The sequence below is a fragment of the Phodopus roborovskii genome, unplaced genomic scaffold (genome assembly GCF_943737965.1).
Source record: "Phodopus roborovskii unplaced genomic scaffold, PHOROB, whole genome shotgun sequence".
NCBI classification, from domain to species: domain Eukaryota; kingdom Metazoa; phylum Chordata; class Mammalia; order Rodentia; family Cricetidae; genus Phodopus; species Phodopus roborovskii.
In genome coordinates this window covers 7,493,867-7,510,528 of record NW_026126625.1, presented here as the reverse complement: position 1 = coordinate 7,510,528, position 16,662 = coordinate 7,493,867, and the positions used below count along the sequence as shown (strand labels likewise).

The window sequence follows — 16,662 nt, the reverse complement described above, 5'->3', positions numbered from 1 at the left end:
GCTGATGACATTCTCTCAACCAATAATAATCTTCTGATCATTTTAGAACGTAGTCTTTCTATTTTCTCTCTGCAAATATTTTCCTATCATATGAAGAGTTGGGACTCCAGGAGCAAAGCATTGAAGAGGTGTTCTAGTGACTTCACTCATCTTTCAAATGTGCAGGAAATTTGAAAACTTGTGTAGCAAAGGCTGCACATGCCAATTTCCTACTTAGCTTTGCATTATTTTTTTTCTTAAAAGTTCCTCACAAAATATGTATCTATGGTACAGTAATTTTATAGATGAGAAAATGAAAATAGGGAGAGGTCAAGGCAATGCTGGTTTGCATACTGTCGTTAAGTTGAGAAATACTGACCCAGCTCTCTGTAAATGGCCATGCTCTATTATATTGCATCTTATCTCGGCTTTATAATTCTGAGGACATTTGATTTTTATTGCATACATATGGTGCTTTGTCTGCTGTCTCCCATGTATGTCTGTACACCACTTACATGCTGGGTGTCCTCTGTGGCCAGATTAGGGTATCAAATCCCCTGGAACTGGGGTTATAGATGGTTGTGAGCTGCCACGTGAGTGCTGGGAATTGAACCACTGAGCCATCTTTCTAGCTCAATATGGGGGTATATTTATCTTCCTTTTTTAAACATTGAATAATACAACTTGAAGAACTTCCCATACCAGCACACATGATACTCTGCCAGGGGCTCTGTGACCAGCATGGTCAACAGAGTAACACTCTGTAGGAGGTGAGAAGGCAGTTTGGTACATGACTAAGTAGCCAGTGTTAGTTCAAACTTCGAGAGTATGACCCTAAATAGATTAGTTTTAGGCATGTTTTTAGGCATATTTAAGTACAACACAGTTTGGTGACATCTTTCCTGGTGATGATTAACTCAGTCCTGTGTACACAATAAAGCAGACATAAATCTCCTTGAGGAACAAAGGAAGCTAAATGAAGACCGAACATGACTACATCAAAACTCTTTGTAAAGTACATGTGAGACCTTCCATGAAGATGGGTTCTATAGGTTGACTTAGAAAGACAAGCTCATGGTAAGTGTTCAGCTGGAACCCCCAGCTCACTCCTGCTTGATCCAGAAAGTCCCATTCCAGTCTGTCCAAACTCCACCCTTTCAGATAGTTTCTGGACAAAGGGAAGGCACCAAAACGCCCAGTTCTGCATTCTTGGTGCTAAGGTAGCATCTCCCTGAAGTTGCCAGTAGCTCAAGTCCCTGCCTAACTATTCCAGCTTTTGACCATACTTGTACAAAAACCCAACTTAGGATATATATGTCATCACCCCTTGTCTACAGACTATATAATCTCCCTGCTTTAGTTCAGGCATGAGACTTCTCCTGCTAGATCTCTGGTGCTGGAGAATCCATGCAGGAGTTACTTGGCTCAAATAAACAGTTCTTTTACTTTTTCATTCAGCGTGATCTGGCTTACTGCCTCAGTAGAGAAATCTATTATTAGGGTACATAATTGTACCCTATTATTAGGGTACATTATTAGGGTACATATTGGTAAGGGTCTGTGGGAGGGTGCAGTGTGGTCTCGGACCACACAGAGAGCACACAGGTCACCAGGCAATAACCACATCTGTTCCCAGGCTTCTGGGCAATAAGAGATTGTGCATTCCTTCCTTTGAAGGAACACCCCTGTGTATTTAACATTTCAGATTCCCCTAGTGCTCACCTGTGAGCACAAAGACCTCCATGCCTCCTACAATTCTCATTTTTTTAGGTGACTCTAGTGGATTATATGAGTAAGTATAGTTTAACCAGTTCTCTCTTGATGAGTATTATGTGAGTTCTGAGGCTAGTATTCAGATCCCCTGGCTTTCAAGGCACTTTACTGACTGACCCATCTTCGTAGCAAAATTATTTTCCTAATTTCCTTTGATATTATACATTGCTCACATACAGAAGTATAATTGATTTTTCCATAGACTTATATCTTGGAATCTTGAACTTGTTATCTCTAAGTTTTCATACTTGTGCTTTGTTCATATATTTTGCATAAGAGCTCCTGTATTCCTTCTTTGCTGCCCTCCCCCTCCCTTCTTCCTTTATTGTGTTGAGAGGCCTAGGTGTGTAGCCCATACTGGCCTGGGACTTGCTGTGCTATGTAGTTCATGCTGGTCTTGAGCTGACAATCATTCTACCTCAGACTATTAAGTTACAGCACGTACCACCATGCCCAGCCAGTCTTTAGGGTACATGTAAGACAAATGTAGACAGTTTCCTCTTGACTAATTGGCCTGGCCAAATCCCCAGTACAATGTTGCATAATGCAGTAAAAGCAGATGATATCTTTGTCTTACCCATCCTACGAGGTAATTGAGAATTTTCTTTATGCCCTTTGTCAAGGTGAGTGTCTTAGTTAGGGTTTCTATTGCTGTGAAGAGACACCATGACCATACCATTATCATCATGTTGAGAGTATGGTGGCATGCAGGCAGACATGGTATTGGAGGAATAATTGAGTGTCCTACATCTTGCAGGCAATAGGAAGTCAACTAACAGTCACACTGAGGGAAGCTTGAGCAATAGAGACCTCAAAGCCCACCCCCACAGTGACACAGTAACTCACTTCCTCCAACAAGGCCACACCTCCTGATAGTGCCACTCCCTTTGGGGCATTTTCTTTCAAACCACCACAGTGAGGATGCTTTTTCTGTTTTATATTCCTATAATAGATAAAATAATGTATTATTATTTATAATATAACAAAAATTTTATTTTATAATATAAATAACATAAATGATAATATTTACTATAGTAAAAATATTGGGAAGTGAGGGATGTAAATCAGTTGGTAGAGTATTTGTATAGCATGCATAAGGCCCAAGTTCAATCTTCCAACTACAAGAAAAAGGGGGTGAGGAAGCCGGGCGTTGGAAGTGCACACCTTTAATCCCCTCACTCAGGAGGCAGAGGCAGACGGATTTCTGAGTTCGAGGCCAGCCTGGTCTACCAAGCAAGTTCCAGGACAGGCTCCAAAACAATGCAGAGAAACCCTGCCAAAAAACAAAAACAAAACAAAACAAAACAAAAAAAGAAAAAAGAAATAGAAAAAAAGAAAAGGGGGTGAGGGTGGGGTGGTGCAGGTAGGAAGTTCAAGGCTTCAACGAAGGCCCATGTCCTCCTGCCTTGGGTGTATCTAATCCAGTCTTAGCAAACATCCTTCCAACTCTTTGCAGCAATCCTCCTAGCCTGCCTGTGTCCTCTTAAACGTCTCCATCTGTTGACTTTGGTTTTTAGTCACAAATCCCTTGCTAGCTTTGTTAAAGTCACAGATGAATCCGGCTTCTCTCTTTTGTTGCAAGGCCCCATTGTACCAATCTTAACAAAAGTCTTCCTTTCTGTTTCATTACATATCAGAATAATCTTTCTTTTAGCCATGCCCTTACACAGTTCTTTTATATATTTTTCATATTTGTATAGTAGAGGGTGGGAGAGTGAGCCAAAAGTGGATTGCTACATTGTGACAGGATGAGACAGTATAAAGGTTCCTCCATCTTGTTTTTTTTTTTTTTAATTACTCATTTTTATTTTATGTGCATTGGTGTGTATCTCTGTGTGAGGGTGTCAGATCTTGGAACTGTAGACAATTGTGAGCTGCCATGTGGGTGCTGGGAATTGAACCTGGGTCCTCTGTAAGAGCGGCCAGTGCTCTTAACCACTGAGCCATCTTCTCCAGCCCCCCCCCCCCATCTTGTATTCTTGCTAAGGCCATTTCAGTTTTAACTAGAATTTGATCTCCTTGATGAAGCATCCAATGGAAAATTACCAAACTATTTTAGGAAACAAAGGTCACGATGTCCTGGATAATTTAGCGTCTGTTAAATTGCCTGATTGTGCAGAAGCCCCTCCAGCTAACAGCTTATTTTAGCTTGTTTAAGCAAGGGGATTTTTAAGTAACAGTCAGCAGGGTGGGGAATCTGAGATGATGAAGGCTGTCTGGATTGGTTGGGAATTAGGTGCCTGTTGCCTAATGTAGTTGACCTCTGGGAAAAGATTAAGGGAGGTTTCTGGAGGGCCACCCCCCCTTCAGGAAGGGTTTCTCTGTGTAGCCCTGGCTGTCCTAGAACTCACTCTGTAGACCAGGCTGGCCCTGCCTCTGCCACTAAAGGTCTGGGACTAAAGGTCTGGGTCACCACCTACTGGCAGGTTCCTGCAGGGATTAAAGGAAATTCTTGGTGAATGGCAGCTGCCTTAAGAGATGTGCTTTTCTAGTCATTGGAAAATGTTGGCTTGTTTACCCAACAGCAACCCTGTTTACCCCAAATCCTTCTGTTTGGGAAAAGGGGGACTTTGGACCTGACAGGAACTAATCTTATTATGGGCTGTGTTTTTGTTTTGTTTTGTTTTTTTGAGAAAGGGTCTCACTCAGTATCCATGGCTGGCTGTTAACTTACTTTGTAGACCAGGTTCAGCCAGGAATTCATAAGAGACCTCTGTCTCTCTAGTTCTGAATTTAAAGGTATTGGACACTGTGCCCCTCCCTCTTTATAGTTATTTTCAATTACTTATTTTTGTGTGACTGTAGGTATGTACATATGCTGGAGTACCACTGTGGTTGTGGAGGTCAGAGGACAACAGGTCTGCCTCTCCTGGGATGGAATTCAGGTCTTTAGTCTTAGAACCTGTACCTGCCCAACCATCTCTTTGGCCTTGTGGGTTGGTTATTTATTTATTTATTTATTTATTTATAGAGACAGAGTCTCGATGACCTGGAACTCAGAGTTCAGTAAGCCCCTGCCTCATAGGATCAAAGGTGTACAGCACCACACTCAGCTTTATCTGTCTGTCTGTCTGCCTACCTACCTATCTACCTCCCTATCTATGTGCCACTTTGTAGACCAGGCTGGCCTCGAACTCAGAGATCCGCCTGCCTCTGCCTCCCGAGTGCTGGGATCAAAGGCATGCGCCACCACCACGGGGCCAGCTTTATGTTTTTAATTATACTTCTTTATTATGGGGTGGGTCTGTATATCCAGAGGTCAAAGAACAACTCGCAGGAGTCAGTTCTTTCCTTCCACCTTACAGGTCCTGGCTACAACTCAGGTCATCAGGCTTGGTGGCAAGTGCAACTCTTTCTAAAGTCCTACAATAGATCATCGAACTGTACACATTCACCAGACTAGTTCACCTCTTTGGCAGTTCCAAAATTAATAGTAGAGCTTTTCGGGTTATTAAAATATGGAAATAAAAAAAGTTTGTTGTGATATCTTGCTTTTGCTGTCAAAGAATCAACTTAAATTTGTTTTCCAATCCCACTACAGAATCCAAATTTAGGACTCTTTGATTATTTGACATTTGTAAACCGGGTTTTATTCCAACTAGCCTCATCTAGAAAAGAATCATTTTCTGGTTCATCTTGGGATCTACTTACTACTTCGGGGTTCAAGAAAGGCTCCCATACAACGACAATCACGTAGAAACTGTCCCTGAAAGGAGAGTCACAAACTGTCAGTGCCTTTCCCATGTTTTTCAGGGAGAAGAGTTAAGGCAGGGCTGGGCTGGGCTCCCTCTTTCAGCAATCTTCTTGCCTAGGCCTCCCAAATTGCTGGGATGGGCAGGAGCAGTTCTGGTTTACAGGGTCGTTTGTTCTGCATAGGAACAGAAAACAAGGCCTAGGAGAGAGGGCGGAGCAGGAGCAGCCTCTACCACAGAGATGGAAATGGAGGAGGAACTCGCTCTGCTCTCAGAGCACAGCAGAGCCTGGGCAGACTGGAGGGGTAAAGGACCTGCAGATCTGGGGAGAGATCAGTGGGGTTCCTAGCCTCTCGGCTCTGCTAGTGAGGTGTCCAAGGGTGGTGCAGGCATCGGGGAGGAGACAGGGCCACCACCCCGCCTGGAGCACAGCAGGGCGTCTCCCCTCCACAATCTCCCTTGCCATGCCCTCGAGGTCCCCCACTTCCAGCTCCTCCACCAAGAGGGCTAGGGCCGCGTCCTCGCGACGCAGCAAACAGGAAGAAGGAGGGTGAACCCCGCCGAAACGTGGGGAGGCGCGGTGGGCGGCTGCCTGCGAGCTCTCGGCCGCGCGCCCCGGCCTCCGCCCTCCCGAGGTCGCGCGCCTCCCGCCTCAGCAACGCCGCCCTGCGGGAGGGCGGAGGTGCGCGGCCGGAAGCGCCTTTCCCGGAAGGCAGGGGGGCGGCGCCGGCCTCGGGGCGGCTCGACGATGGCGGCGGCGCGCCGGCTGCTCGCTCAGTGAGCCGAGCCGCGCAGCGGGAGGATGGCCTCGCTCGGGTCTGCCGCGGCAGGGGAGCCGGCGGCCGGAGCCGAGGCGGAGCTAGGTCCTCCGGCCCCTCCGCCGCCGCCGCCCGCGCCCTCGCCCTCGCCGTCCGCTCTCGGACCGCTGCTGCCCCTGCAGCGGGAGCCGCTGTACAACTGGCAGGCCACCAAGGCGTCGCTGAAGGAACGCTTCGCCTTCCTCTTCAACTCGGAGCTGCTGAGCGATGTGCGTTTCGTGCTCGGCAAGGGCCGCGGCGCCGCAGCCGCCGGGGGCCCGCAGCGCATCCCCGCCCACCGCTTCGTCCTGGCGGCGGGCAGCGCGGTCTTCGACGCCATGTTCAACGGCGGCATGGCCACGACGTCGGCCGAGATCGAGCTGCCGGACGTGGAGCCCGCCGCCTTCCTGGCGCTGCTGAGGTGAGCGGCGGGCGCGCGGAGCCCGTGGCCGGCGGCCTGGAGGGAGGCGGCCCCCGGCCGGGCCTGCGCCGACTCCCGGGTGACCTTGGGCCAGGCACTCCGGCCTCCCTCGGTTCCTCCCCGGCCGGAGATGTTCGGAAGGTCGGCCGGCCAGTCGTTACGGTGAAAGCCGGTGTCACAGCCATCCCTGCGCTGTCACATCCCAGTGCGGGAATTGTTGCCCGGGCTTCAGAGTCAAGTGGACGAGCGAGGCAGGGTGTTCTGATTGCCCATTTGCAGGATTTGTTTTTGTTTGGAGGCCGGGGGTGGGGGGGGTGTCTTGGAGGACTGGTGTTTTCCGGTTCTTGACGATTCGTTATCTAGACCCCGGAAAGTAATTGCTGTAACAAGTACTAGCTGACCTGCTTCGTGTTTCTGCAGACAAGATGACATTTACTGTATCCCAAACCCTGCTACTGGTGATCAGAGTTTGTTTGCTTTCTGATGATTTGGGGGTAGGAGATTGATAGCTGATTAATTTTCTTTAATGAGAGTATCACTTCGGCCTATTAGTTTTTAATCACAACAGTCCTGTTAGGGAGGTGTTTACCCCATTTTTACAAATGGGACTGAGGCCCAGAAAAGCAACTCGCCCAAAGTAACTGAGCCAGCTCCCAGAGGACCATATGTGTTTCATTATACTGAGATGGTTTTGGCCGCCCCAGTGGTGTGTTTTTAAGATAGCAGACTCTTGAGTAATTCTGACGTAAACAGGCAGATCAGCGGAACAGAAGAGCCCACAAAGGCTCACAGCTTCATCAAGAAGATGCCTATGCAGTGAAATACGGAGCAACTAGAAATAAATGTTACAATCCCATTAATGAATGGATAAAGGACAATATAAATAGGAAATAGAAAGTACAACTAAAGGATGTTTAACCTCATTAGTAAATGAGGAAGGGCAAATTAAAATAGTATAGTTCTTTCTGCTTTTCATTAGCCCCACCATTTTGTTTGTTTTGTTTTGGGTTTTATTTTCTGGGGCAGGGTTCTATTATGTAGGCTTGGCTGACTTGGCCCTCAATAAGTATACCAAGCTGGCTTCCATCTCGTAAAGATCCGCCTACTTTAAGCCCCCTGAGTGCTGGCCCACCAAAAACTTAAAAGGTGACTATAGAAACACTTCCTGACAAAGATGTTTATACAAAGCCTTTGAAAAATAGTTGAACACTTTAGACTTCTTTTCCACACTTATGAAGCATTATCGAAAAATTAGCTGCAGTAGCATTCTTCATAACAATGTGGAAAGGAGTCAAGCCAAGGGAATAACTAGTTCAATAAACAATGATAGGTCCACTTGATGTTTGTGAAAACCGGGTAATACTGTGAAGAATGTTTATGTTAGCATCTTGAATTTTGTGCACCATACATAGTACCATACATAGTAACTTCTGAAAAGGAATAGAACATACATTATGTACCTGGAGATAAGATAGAAGGAAAAGCAATATACCATGCAAGATGTGTTGAATTGGAAAGCTGATAGTACCATTTTCTCTTTTTGTTCTCATATTTCTAGGCTTTACTTCACTTTCACTTTTGAGGGTAGGTATGCAGCCTCAAGGTTGGGATCTGGGACATTTGGGTTTTGAAGTTGACAAGGAGGACTGGATTTAGCTTGTTTAAAATATGCAGTTTAGAAATCTTACAAAGTGATAGGTCCAGGGAGGTGGCACAATGAAGCCCTGAGTTAGACCTGGAGCCACCCACGTGAAGAAAGGAGAGAACCTAACTCCTGTTGTCCTCCCGCCTCCTGTGTGTGCCACTGGGTCCCTGCCTACTCATCCAGGAAAGAAAAAATACCAGTGAGCCATTGGATGTCAAGTTTATAGATCTCTCCTTTTGGCATCGGGTTTAGAGGTGAAACCTTAAGTGTTTTAAATATTTTTCCTAAGTGATATTTACACTGGCTAAATTTGAGAACTATTGATCTAAAACTGTTAGGGCGAGGATAAAATTATAGAGGGGACTATTTCATACTTTTGTTTCTAATTTGTATTTTCATTGAATATGCTCATCAGTTTTAATAGCAAATAGTTAATTTTAGAGCCCTTGAAATATATAGTGCCATTTCATTTGAGTTCTCATTTTTTGTTTTTTAGTTACCTTGTGTTTTTTTTTTTTTTTTGGTCTTTTTGTCGTCCCCCCCCCCCCCAGCTGAGGACCGAACCCAGGGCCTTGTGCTTGCTAGGCAAGTGCTCTACCACTGAGCTAAATCTCCAACCCCTCTTTTTTTTTTTTTTTTTTAGTAAATTAACATGTTTTCATGACATTTAGGTTCTGGTCATTTTTCTATTCTGAAATGAATGTCTAGGCTAATTTTTACTTAGGTATTAATTAGCTTTGAAACATTAATATACTTAATACTGTGTGATTACAAAGTCTGGTGGAGCTTGTTGAACTGGAAGATTAAGCTGAGCTGTATTTTTATTGTTTTTTGTTTTTGTTGTTGGCTTTTTTTGTTTGTTTGTTTGTTTTCATTTTTTGAGACAATGTGTCTCTGTGTAGCTCTGGCTGTCCTGGAACTTGCTCTCTAGACCAGGCTGGCCTCTAACTCAAAGATCTTCCTGCCCCTGCCTTCAAGAGTAAACAAGTGTGGTTTAAGTAAGTAGTTAAGTAAGTGGTTTAAGTAGAATGGGGGGAGGGGGTGTGCAGAGAACAAGATGATAGTGGTTAAAAAAAAAAAAAAAAAAAAAAAGCCATGTAGGGCTTTGACAGAATGAGGAAGGTCTCTTGGGTTCTCATCTAGGATGTGAGAAAGCTTGCAGAGGGTTTTCTTTCCTTGGAGTGCTATGATCCTGTTTACATCTTAAAAACTCATCTGGCTGTTATTTGGAGATTAGGCAGGGGTCCTAAATGGGAAGCAGGGTGATAAATAAAGAGGTTTTGCTGTATTCTACTTAGATAAGATGATGGTAAGCTGCCAGGGAGTAGTGAATGTGATGAGAGTGGTCAAATTCTGGTTGTTCTGAGGGTAGAATCAGAGAAAGGGAAGGATGAATGGTATTTAAATAATATAACTGAATGAAAATTGTGAGAAATACCAGGATGAACCTGGAGATCTTGCAGCTCATAGAGGTGTAGGAGGGAAAGGGAGCAAGAAACAAGACAGGCAGCTGTTGGTGAGGTGGGACATGAGGCAGGAGGTGTTGGAGAGTCAAAGAAGACGAGAGTGGAAAATTTTCCAGCTGTGGAAAGTGGTCAGCTATGTTAAATAGTACTGAGGATGGGATGAAATGGAAATCATGATGCTGTGATAAAATGTAAGCTATTGATGACCCTGGGGAGGGGTAAACTAAACACTAATGAGCTCTTCATTGATTGCTTGGGGTAGAGACTTGTGGCCTTGATTTCAAAAGTTCTAGTTTTGATACTCTTCTTTTGCACACATTTCTCATTTTTGGACCATGCTGGCGTGTTCTGCCCCTCTCCCCTTGTATTTCTTTAACCAAACTACTGTCTTTAAACTTCTGTCTGTTAACATTTCTCATTCTAGCGATCATGTCACCATGTGATTTCTCTGAATCATTTAGGTATCTTTGTCTGTTGGATAAAGTTTAATCCTTCACAGGTATCAAAGGCCTTTGTGGTGTATCCCCACCTAATTACTGGTGGTGTTTTTCTTATTTTAATGCCTGCCTTCCAAGGCCTTTTCTAACTATTCTGCCTCTACCTAAAAGACAGTAATTATTATACTTCAGGTAATAATTTTGGGCTTTACTTTTTTTTGATTAAATCACTGTTTCCTTCCCCTGCGGGCAGATTTGTACACTAGTTCACATTTAATCTCTCGGCGTGTTTTGGTTACATGTTCCCCTAGAACAAACCACTCCAACACCTGTTGGTTTAAACAGTCATTTCATTATCTTCAGAGCTGTGTGGTGTGATGGGATCACCTGGGCGTGCGTTTGGCATATCTTTAAGGTTTAATGAATTGATTTCAGATAGCATCTAAGGCTGTGGTCATATGGAGGATTTTTCAAATAGTCTGAGATTTTTCCTTTTCATGTGCCTTTTCTAGCTGGTCATTTCAGCAAGCTTGAGTTCTTGGACAAAAGTAGGAGCTGCCAGGTATTCTTAGAGTGTAGGGTCCAAACTGGCATACTTTCTCTGCTACAATTTGTTGATGAATAGTAGTGAATGGGAATCATGTCAACCAGCAAAGATGAATGTAACAATATTAATGTTAGAAGGCATGATTTAATGTGGGCATCTTAAATTGATTAATTATTGTATATTAGTGCCTGGCATTCCTTTTTTATTTCCTCTCCCTGAAACAGTTTTCTCAGTGTAGCTTTGGCTGGCCTGGATTACTCCTTGTAGACCAGGCTGGCCTCAAGCTCACAGAGATCCTCCTGCTTCTGCTTCCTGAGTGCTGGGATTAAAAGTGTGTGCAGTCACCACCCAACTTTGTGTGTGTGTGTGTGTGTTTATTTCATTATCAAGCTATCTTACCCTTTTTGTAACTGTTATTTATCACAATGCCTAATGATATATGTGTTCCCTCACAGTTCCTCAGACGTGATTTTGTAACATTTCCCCTCCTAATTTAAAGTCAAGTTTTCACTCTGGAGAATATTTTAGCCAGGCAGTGGTGGCACACGCCTTTAATCCCACTCTGAGTTTGAGGCCAGTTTGGTCTACAAAGCTAAACAGAGAAACCCTGTCTCAAAAAAAAAAAAAAAAGAATATTTTAAATTCAAGGCTGGAGGAACAATTTCAGTGGTAAAGTGCTGGTCTTGTAAACAGGAGGACCTAAACTGGTTCCCAGAACCATGCATCAAAAAGCCAGGTATAGCAGGCATGTACTGGCAGTCCCAGTGCTGGGCAGGCTAAGTCAGGAGGACCCTGGGGTTCCCTGGCCTGATCAGTGAGTGAGCTCAGGCACTGAGAGACCCTGCCTTCATAGGAAGTGCATGGTATTTGGAAGTTGAACTCCCCTTATACCCTACACACGTGCATAAAATTATCTTAATTAGCCAGGGATGGTGACATACATGTCACCCAGCATTTGGGAGGTGGAGGCCTGAGGATGAGAAATTTAAGGCCTGAAATTTGACTGCGTACATATCAAAAAATATTTTTTGTTTTGGTTTTTTAAGACAGGGTTTCTCTGTATGGTCCTGGCTGTTCTGGAACTAGCTCTGTAGACCAGGCTGGACTCAAACTCACAGAGATCTTCCTGCCTTTGTCTCATATGTTCTGGGATTAAAGGTGTGAGTCACTATAACCTGGGTTGGATTTATATATATATATTAATTAATTAAATATAGTCTTAGATTTTTTTTTAACCTTTTTGGAGACTATCTTTGGGGTGGGGGGATAAGAAAATGGATATACTTTGACACACAATCATTTCTTTGTTCTTTGCTCTTGTTCTTAAAGGTTGTATCTGGGACCTTCATCTGTCAATTTAAAATACAAAGAATTGGGCCTATATTATGGTGCTTGCTGTGCAGGCTTGACAGTTTGAATTGAGCATGTATAGGTTAAAGGAGAGAGCTAATTCCACAAAGTTTATTTTCCCTCTGCATGCATGCTGTGGCATGCACACCCACACATACGTTATGCATGCTTACTAATAACTAAAATGCAGAGAATTATGATAATGTCATGATTAAGTTTTAGTTATAAAGATTCTACCAGTGTGGGCTAGAGAGAATTCAGTGGTTAGGAGTACTTCTGCTCTGGTAGACACCAGGATTTGGTTCCCAGAACCCACATGACGACTCATAACTGCCTATAACTTCACTAGCAGGGGATCTGAGACTCTTCTGGCCTTTGCAGGCTCTTGCATCAAGTGGTACACAAACAGCCTCACACACATAAAATTTTATAAATAAGTCTTTAAAGAAAAAGAACTTCTAATGATTAAATGTATTTCAGAGAATATGTAAATGAAATGAGCAAGAGGATTCTTAGATATTTAGTAACTTTTCTTTTAGAAATGAAAATACCACCCCTTCCCCCATGTTGAAGTTAGATAGAAACTTTTGCCTAGTCTGTTAATGTACATTCGTTAAAATGTGCCCACACAACGCCAGCTGCTTGTAGGGGAAAATTCCCTTACTGTTCACAAGCCAATATTTGCTTTAACTTGCATTCTCAAAAAAATTTAAGGCATGGTACAAGAAATTCAAGGATAAAAACTAAAATAGCACTAAGTAAGGCTAATACAAAAAAGTATGTTGTGATCAAGCCACAGCTTTTATTTGTAATTGTCTTAGCAACAAATGTAAAAAAGGAAACGTGCTTGAGCAGTAATAATTCATGGTGTTTCTAAACTTAAAAACAAACGCTTAGGAGATCTGTAACTCTAGTACTGAGAGCAATAATGAAGCTGATGTTCCAGTTCAAGTGCCCTTACAAAGAGGCTATTATTATAATAATGAGTAATGTCTACAAGCTATGGCTTTAGATACAGATGATTATTTAATGTAGTAATGATTGTGTCCCTTGATATAAGCTAAAGCTTATTACCAAAGTGGAATTTTAATAAAAACAATTTGAATGTGAAGGATCACATTTGGAATAATCTAAACTACAATTCTTTTTGTACCTAGAATATATTCACAGATATTTCATGCCTGCTCAAATTGGAGACCCAGCATAGATTGATATAGAACCACATACATCAACTTTGTGTCATCATCTCTCATCTCCTGATTAAAATGATAAGAAATGTTAAAGACAATGTGCCTGTTAAGTATTGAACAGAGAAGAAAAGGATTGGCCAAGGTGTAGAAAACAGATAATGTACTTAGAAGTTGTGTGGATAAAATGAGAGTGGCTGAATCTAGAGCCTAGGAGGAGCTGCAGTGGAGCCAGGAGCTGTTCTGGTAGTAAAGAGGGTGGAAAGAAAGTGTAGTGAACCTTTAGTCCCAGCACTCAGGAGGCAGAGGCAGGTGGATTTCAGTGAGTTTGAGGCCAGCCTGGTCTACATAGCTAGTTCCAGGACGGGCCCCAAAGCAATACAGAGAAAACCTGCCTGGAGAAACCAAAAAAAAAAAAAAAAAAAAAAAGATAATTAATTTTAAAGCCTACTTACATACTGTTCCTCAACCAAGTACTGATTGATAACAAACTGAAGGTTCCTCTAAATTTGAACAAACTGCCTGGCAACAACAATAGAACTGTTGGTATGATTTTGGAACCTCTGGGTAAAGCTCTCATAATGGCATGAGGGCTCATGGCTTCCCACTGTAAGGCAAGATGCTGGTCAACAGCTTCCACATACTGGGAATTCCCATCCAGTCTTTTTCGTTTGCAAGACGTTTTTATCTGTAAACACAACAGTTGCTAACTACTGAACTTAGAGATATTGATCCCTTGACACATAGAAAACAATGTGAATGATAAAGACAAAGATAAACAGAACATGAATTTTCAAGGAAGCATGTACTTGAGGGAAAAGAAGAAAACCTAAACATACCTATTAAGTGTTTTGGAAACTTAGGGAAGTTTTTGTGTCCATAAAACAAAGACATAGTTATGGAAGGAAGAAAAACAAATAATCAGGAACAAAGTAGGAGAAATTTGAATGTCATTGGGGGAGGGGTAAGGCTAGAAAAAAGAGAAAAGAGATATTCCAGAATACAGAGGAAAAGCTAACATTTTCTCTGATTAATTTTTGTTGGGCTCTACTGAAGATGCTTTATTTTAGCTTGTGCTCATTCTCTTTGCAGCATTACAAATAGGTACTACTATTTTCATCTCTTTGGAGAGTAACTGTGATAATTTACTTACAGCCACATATCAAGTAAATGATATCACTGTCTGAAGCCTACACAGTTTTATCTTTCCCTCTCTCACATGTATTATTAATAGAGACTTGGTTGAGTTTATGGATATGCCAACTGGATTATTACATTATTTTATTCCTCTAAAGCCCCAGCACTCTAATCTGTGGTCATTATGCTAATTCTGGAATGACTGTGAAAGGTTCTAAAGAATAAAAAGGTTCTGCTGTCAAGAAATAAATGACTTTGAACATTTGGAAGTGCAAACCTCATCCTACTGTGGATTTACTCAAATGACTATCCTTTGCAGAGTGAGACATTAGTGAACTAGTTCTTGTAAGCATCTGTGGAGTGCTAAAAAGAGCCCAAAGTTTCAGTTATAGGACATGTGTTTGTGTGTCTGTCTCCTGAGCACTACTTAACCTCCTTTAAAAGTAGAAATACTTTGTACCTCTCATGATTAAGAATACAATGTCTATACAGGTTGGTCTTACCCTGTGTAAATTTCAGGGTTTTTTTTTTTTTTTGTTTGTTTATTCATTAAAGTTTAATTCTGATGGATTGCTTGTCTAAAACAATGCTGATCATCTATTTAAATTTTTTCACTGCTTTTCAGATTTTTATATTCAGATGAAGTTCAAATTGGGCCAGAAACAGTTATGACCACTCTTTATACTGCTAAGAAATATGCAGTCCCTGCCCTGGAAACACACTGTGTAGAATTTCTCACCAAACATCTTAGGGCGGATAATGCCTTTATGTTGCTTACTCAGGTAAGTAAATATAGTTAAAATAGTAGTTTAAAAACTGATCATAAACTGGGTGAGGTGGTGCATATTTAGCTTGGATGGAAAGGTATCCTAGCAGTCAGGAGCCAAGGAATACCAGAAAGTCACACTGCACAACAAACCTTGTAAGAGATTTATTGGGAAGGAATGACCCAGGAGAGTGGCTGCCTCTGCTTGGGTGAGACAAAGCAGAGAATTGGATGAAACACAAAGTTCCTATACGGTTTATTTGGGGGAGAGGGAAAGCTTTCCAGGGTGGCCTGGGATTGGAGGGATTATGTAGCCTAATCTTGGGGCAGACTCGGGATTGTTGGTTTGGTTTTTTTGTGTTTTGTTTTTCCTGTGGGGTGGCCCCGGGCCTGGGAATGGACAGGTAGGGTCCTGAGGGAAGTTTGGTGGGGTGAGGCCTGGCCCCTAGCTACTCAGGGGTCAGGCCCAACCTCAAGGGGTCCCAGCTGCCAGAGGTCTCCAATGGTGAGGCTTACAAGGACTATGCCTGTCTGAGTTTGAGGCCAGCCTTGTTGGTCTGCAGAGTAAGTTCCAGAACAGCCAAGGCTACACAGAAAAACCCTGTTTCAAAACAACCAACAAAACAATAAAAATGGAACATAATTATATATAAATATTAATATTTCCTGGATAATTCTAGGTCATTATTTTAAAGTATGTAGTTATTTTTGAATAGGGAAGATATGTATTTATAAGATTTTTAGAATAGAAATGAAAATTAATATGCTAAATCATAGGAAAAGAAACTGAAGCCTTATACAAGTGGGGTTATGTGATACTAGGTTAGATAGCTATTTAGGATTTGAGATGTCACTAAAATAGATTATTCTTGCTATGATTGAAGGTATGATACAATGAAATTTTCTGGACATCTTTGTTTTTAATTTTTGCTGGATCTGAAATAAAAAATTGAGTATTTACTCAGAGAGGTTCTAAAATTGACTATTTCTTATTTATGTGCTTTTGACTGGAAGCTTTCTGGCCCATTATTGGAGCAGTTATGGTATTAGGGTTATATGAAACACTTTTTGTGCCATATTAAGTACAATCCATACAGAAAAGTACACCTACTGTAAGTGTGCAGCTTTGGTAATATTTTTATATGAGCTATTTTTAAAATTATGAATTGATAAAATCTTGTGGGCCGGGCAGTGGTGGCATATGCCTTTAATCCCAGCACTTGGGAGGCAGAGGCAGGCAGATCTCAATGAGTTTGAGGCCAGCCTGGTCTGAGTTTCAGGACAGCTAGGACTATTACACAGAGAAACACTGCTGTGAAAACCCCATAGATAGATAGATAGGTAGGTAGGTAGGTAGGTAGGTAGGTAGGTAGGTATAGATAGATAAAATCCTTCCTGACAGGATGGTACATTCCTGTAGTTACAGCACTCAGGAAAGTAAGAAGATTACTTTGAGTTCAGAAGT

The 16,662-nt window shown here is 42.4% G+C and overlaps 1 protein-coding gene across 2 annotated transcripts in view; it reads left to right on the top strand.

Annotated features, from left to right (window-relative positions):
- The first annotated feature begins 6,148 nt into the window (after positions 1-6,148).
- Btbd1 (BTB domain containing 1) overlaps positions 6,149-16,662 on the top strand; it is a 32,478-nt gene continuing 21,964 nt past the window's right edge. The window contains exons 1-2 of one of the 2 annotated variants that reach the window (XM_051206647.1): positions 6,149-6,662; positions 15,057-15,213. In XM_051206647.1, coding sequence (XP_051062604.1) covers positions 6,247-6,662; positions 15,057-15,213 — 573 coding nt within the window. In that variant the 5' untranslated portion in view covers positions 6,149-6,246. The remainder of the gene's footprint in view (positions 6,663-15,056; positions 15,214-16,662) is intronic. The other variant, XM_051206646.1, reaches the window with a different exon arrangement.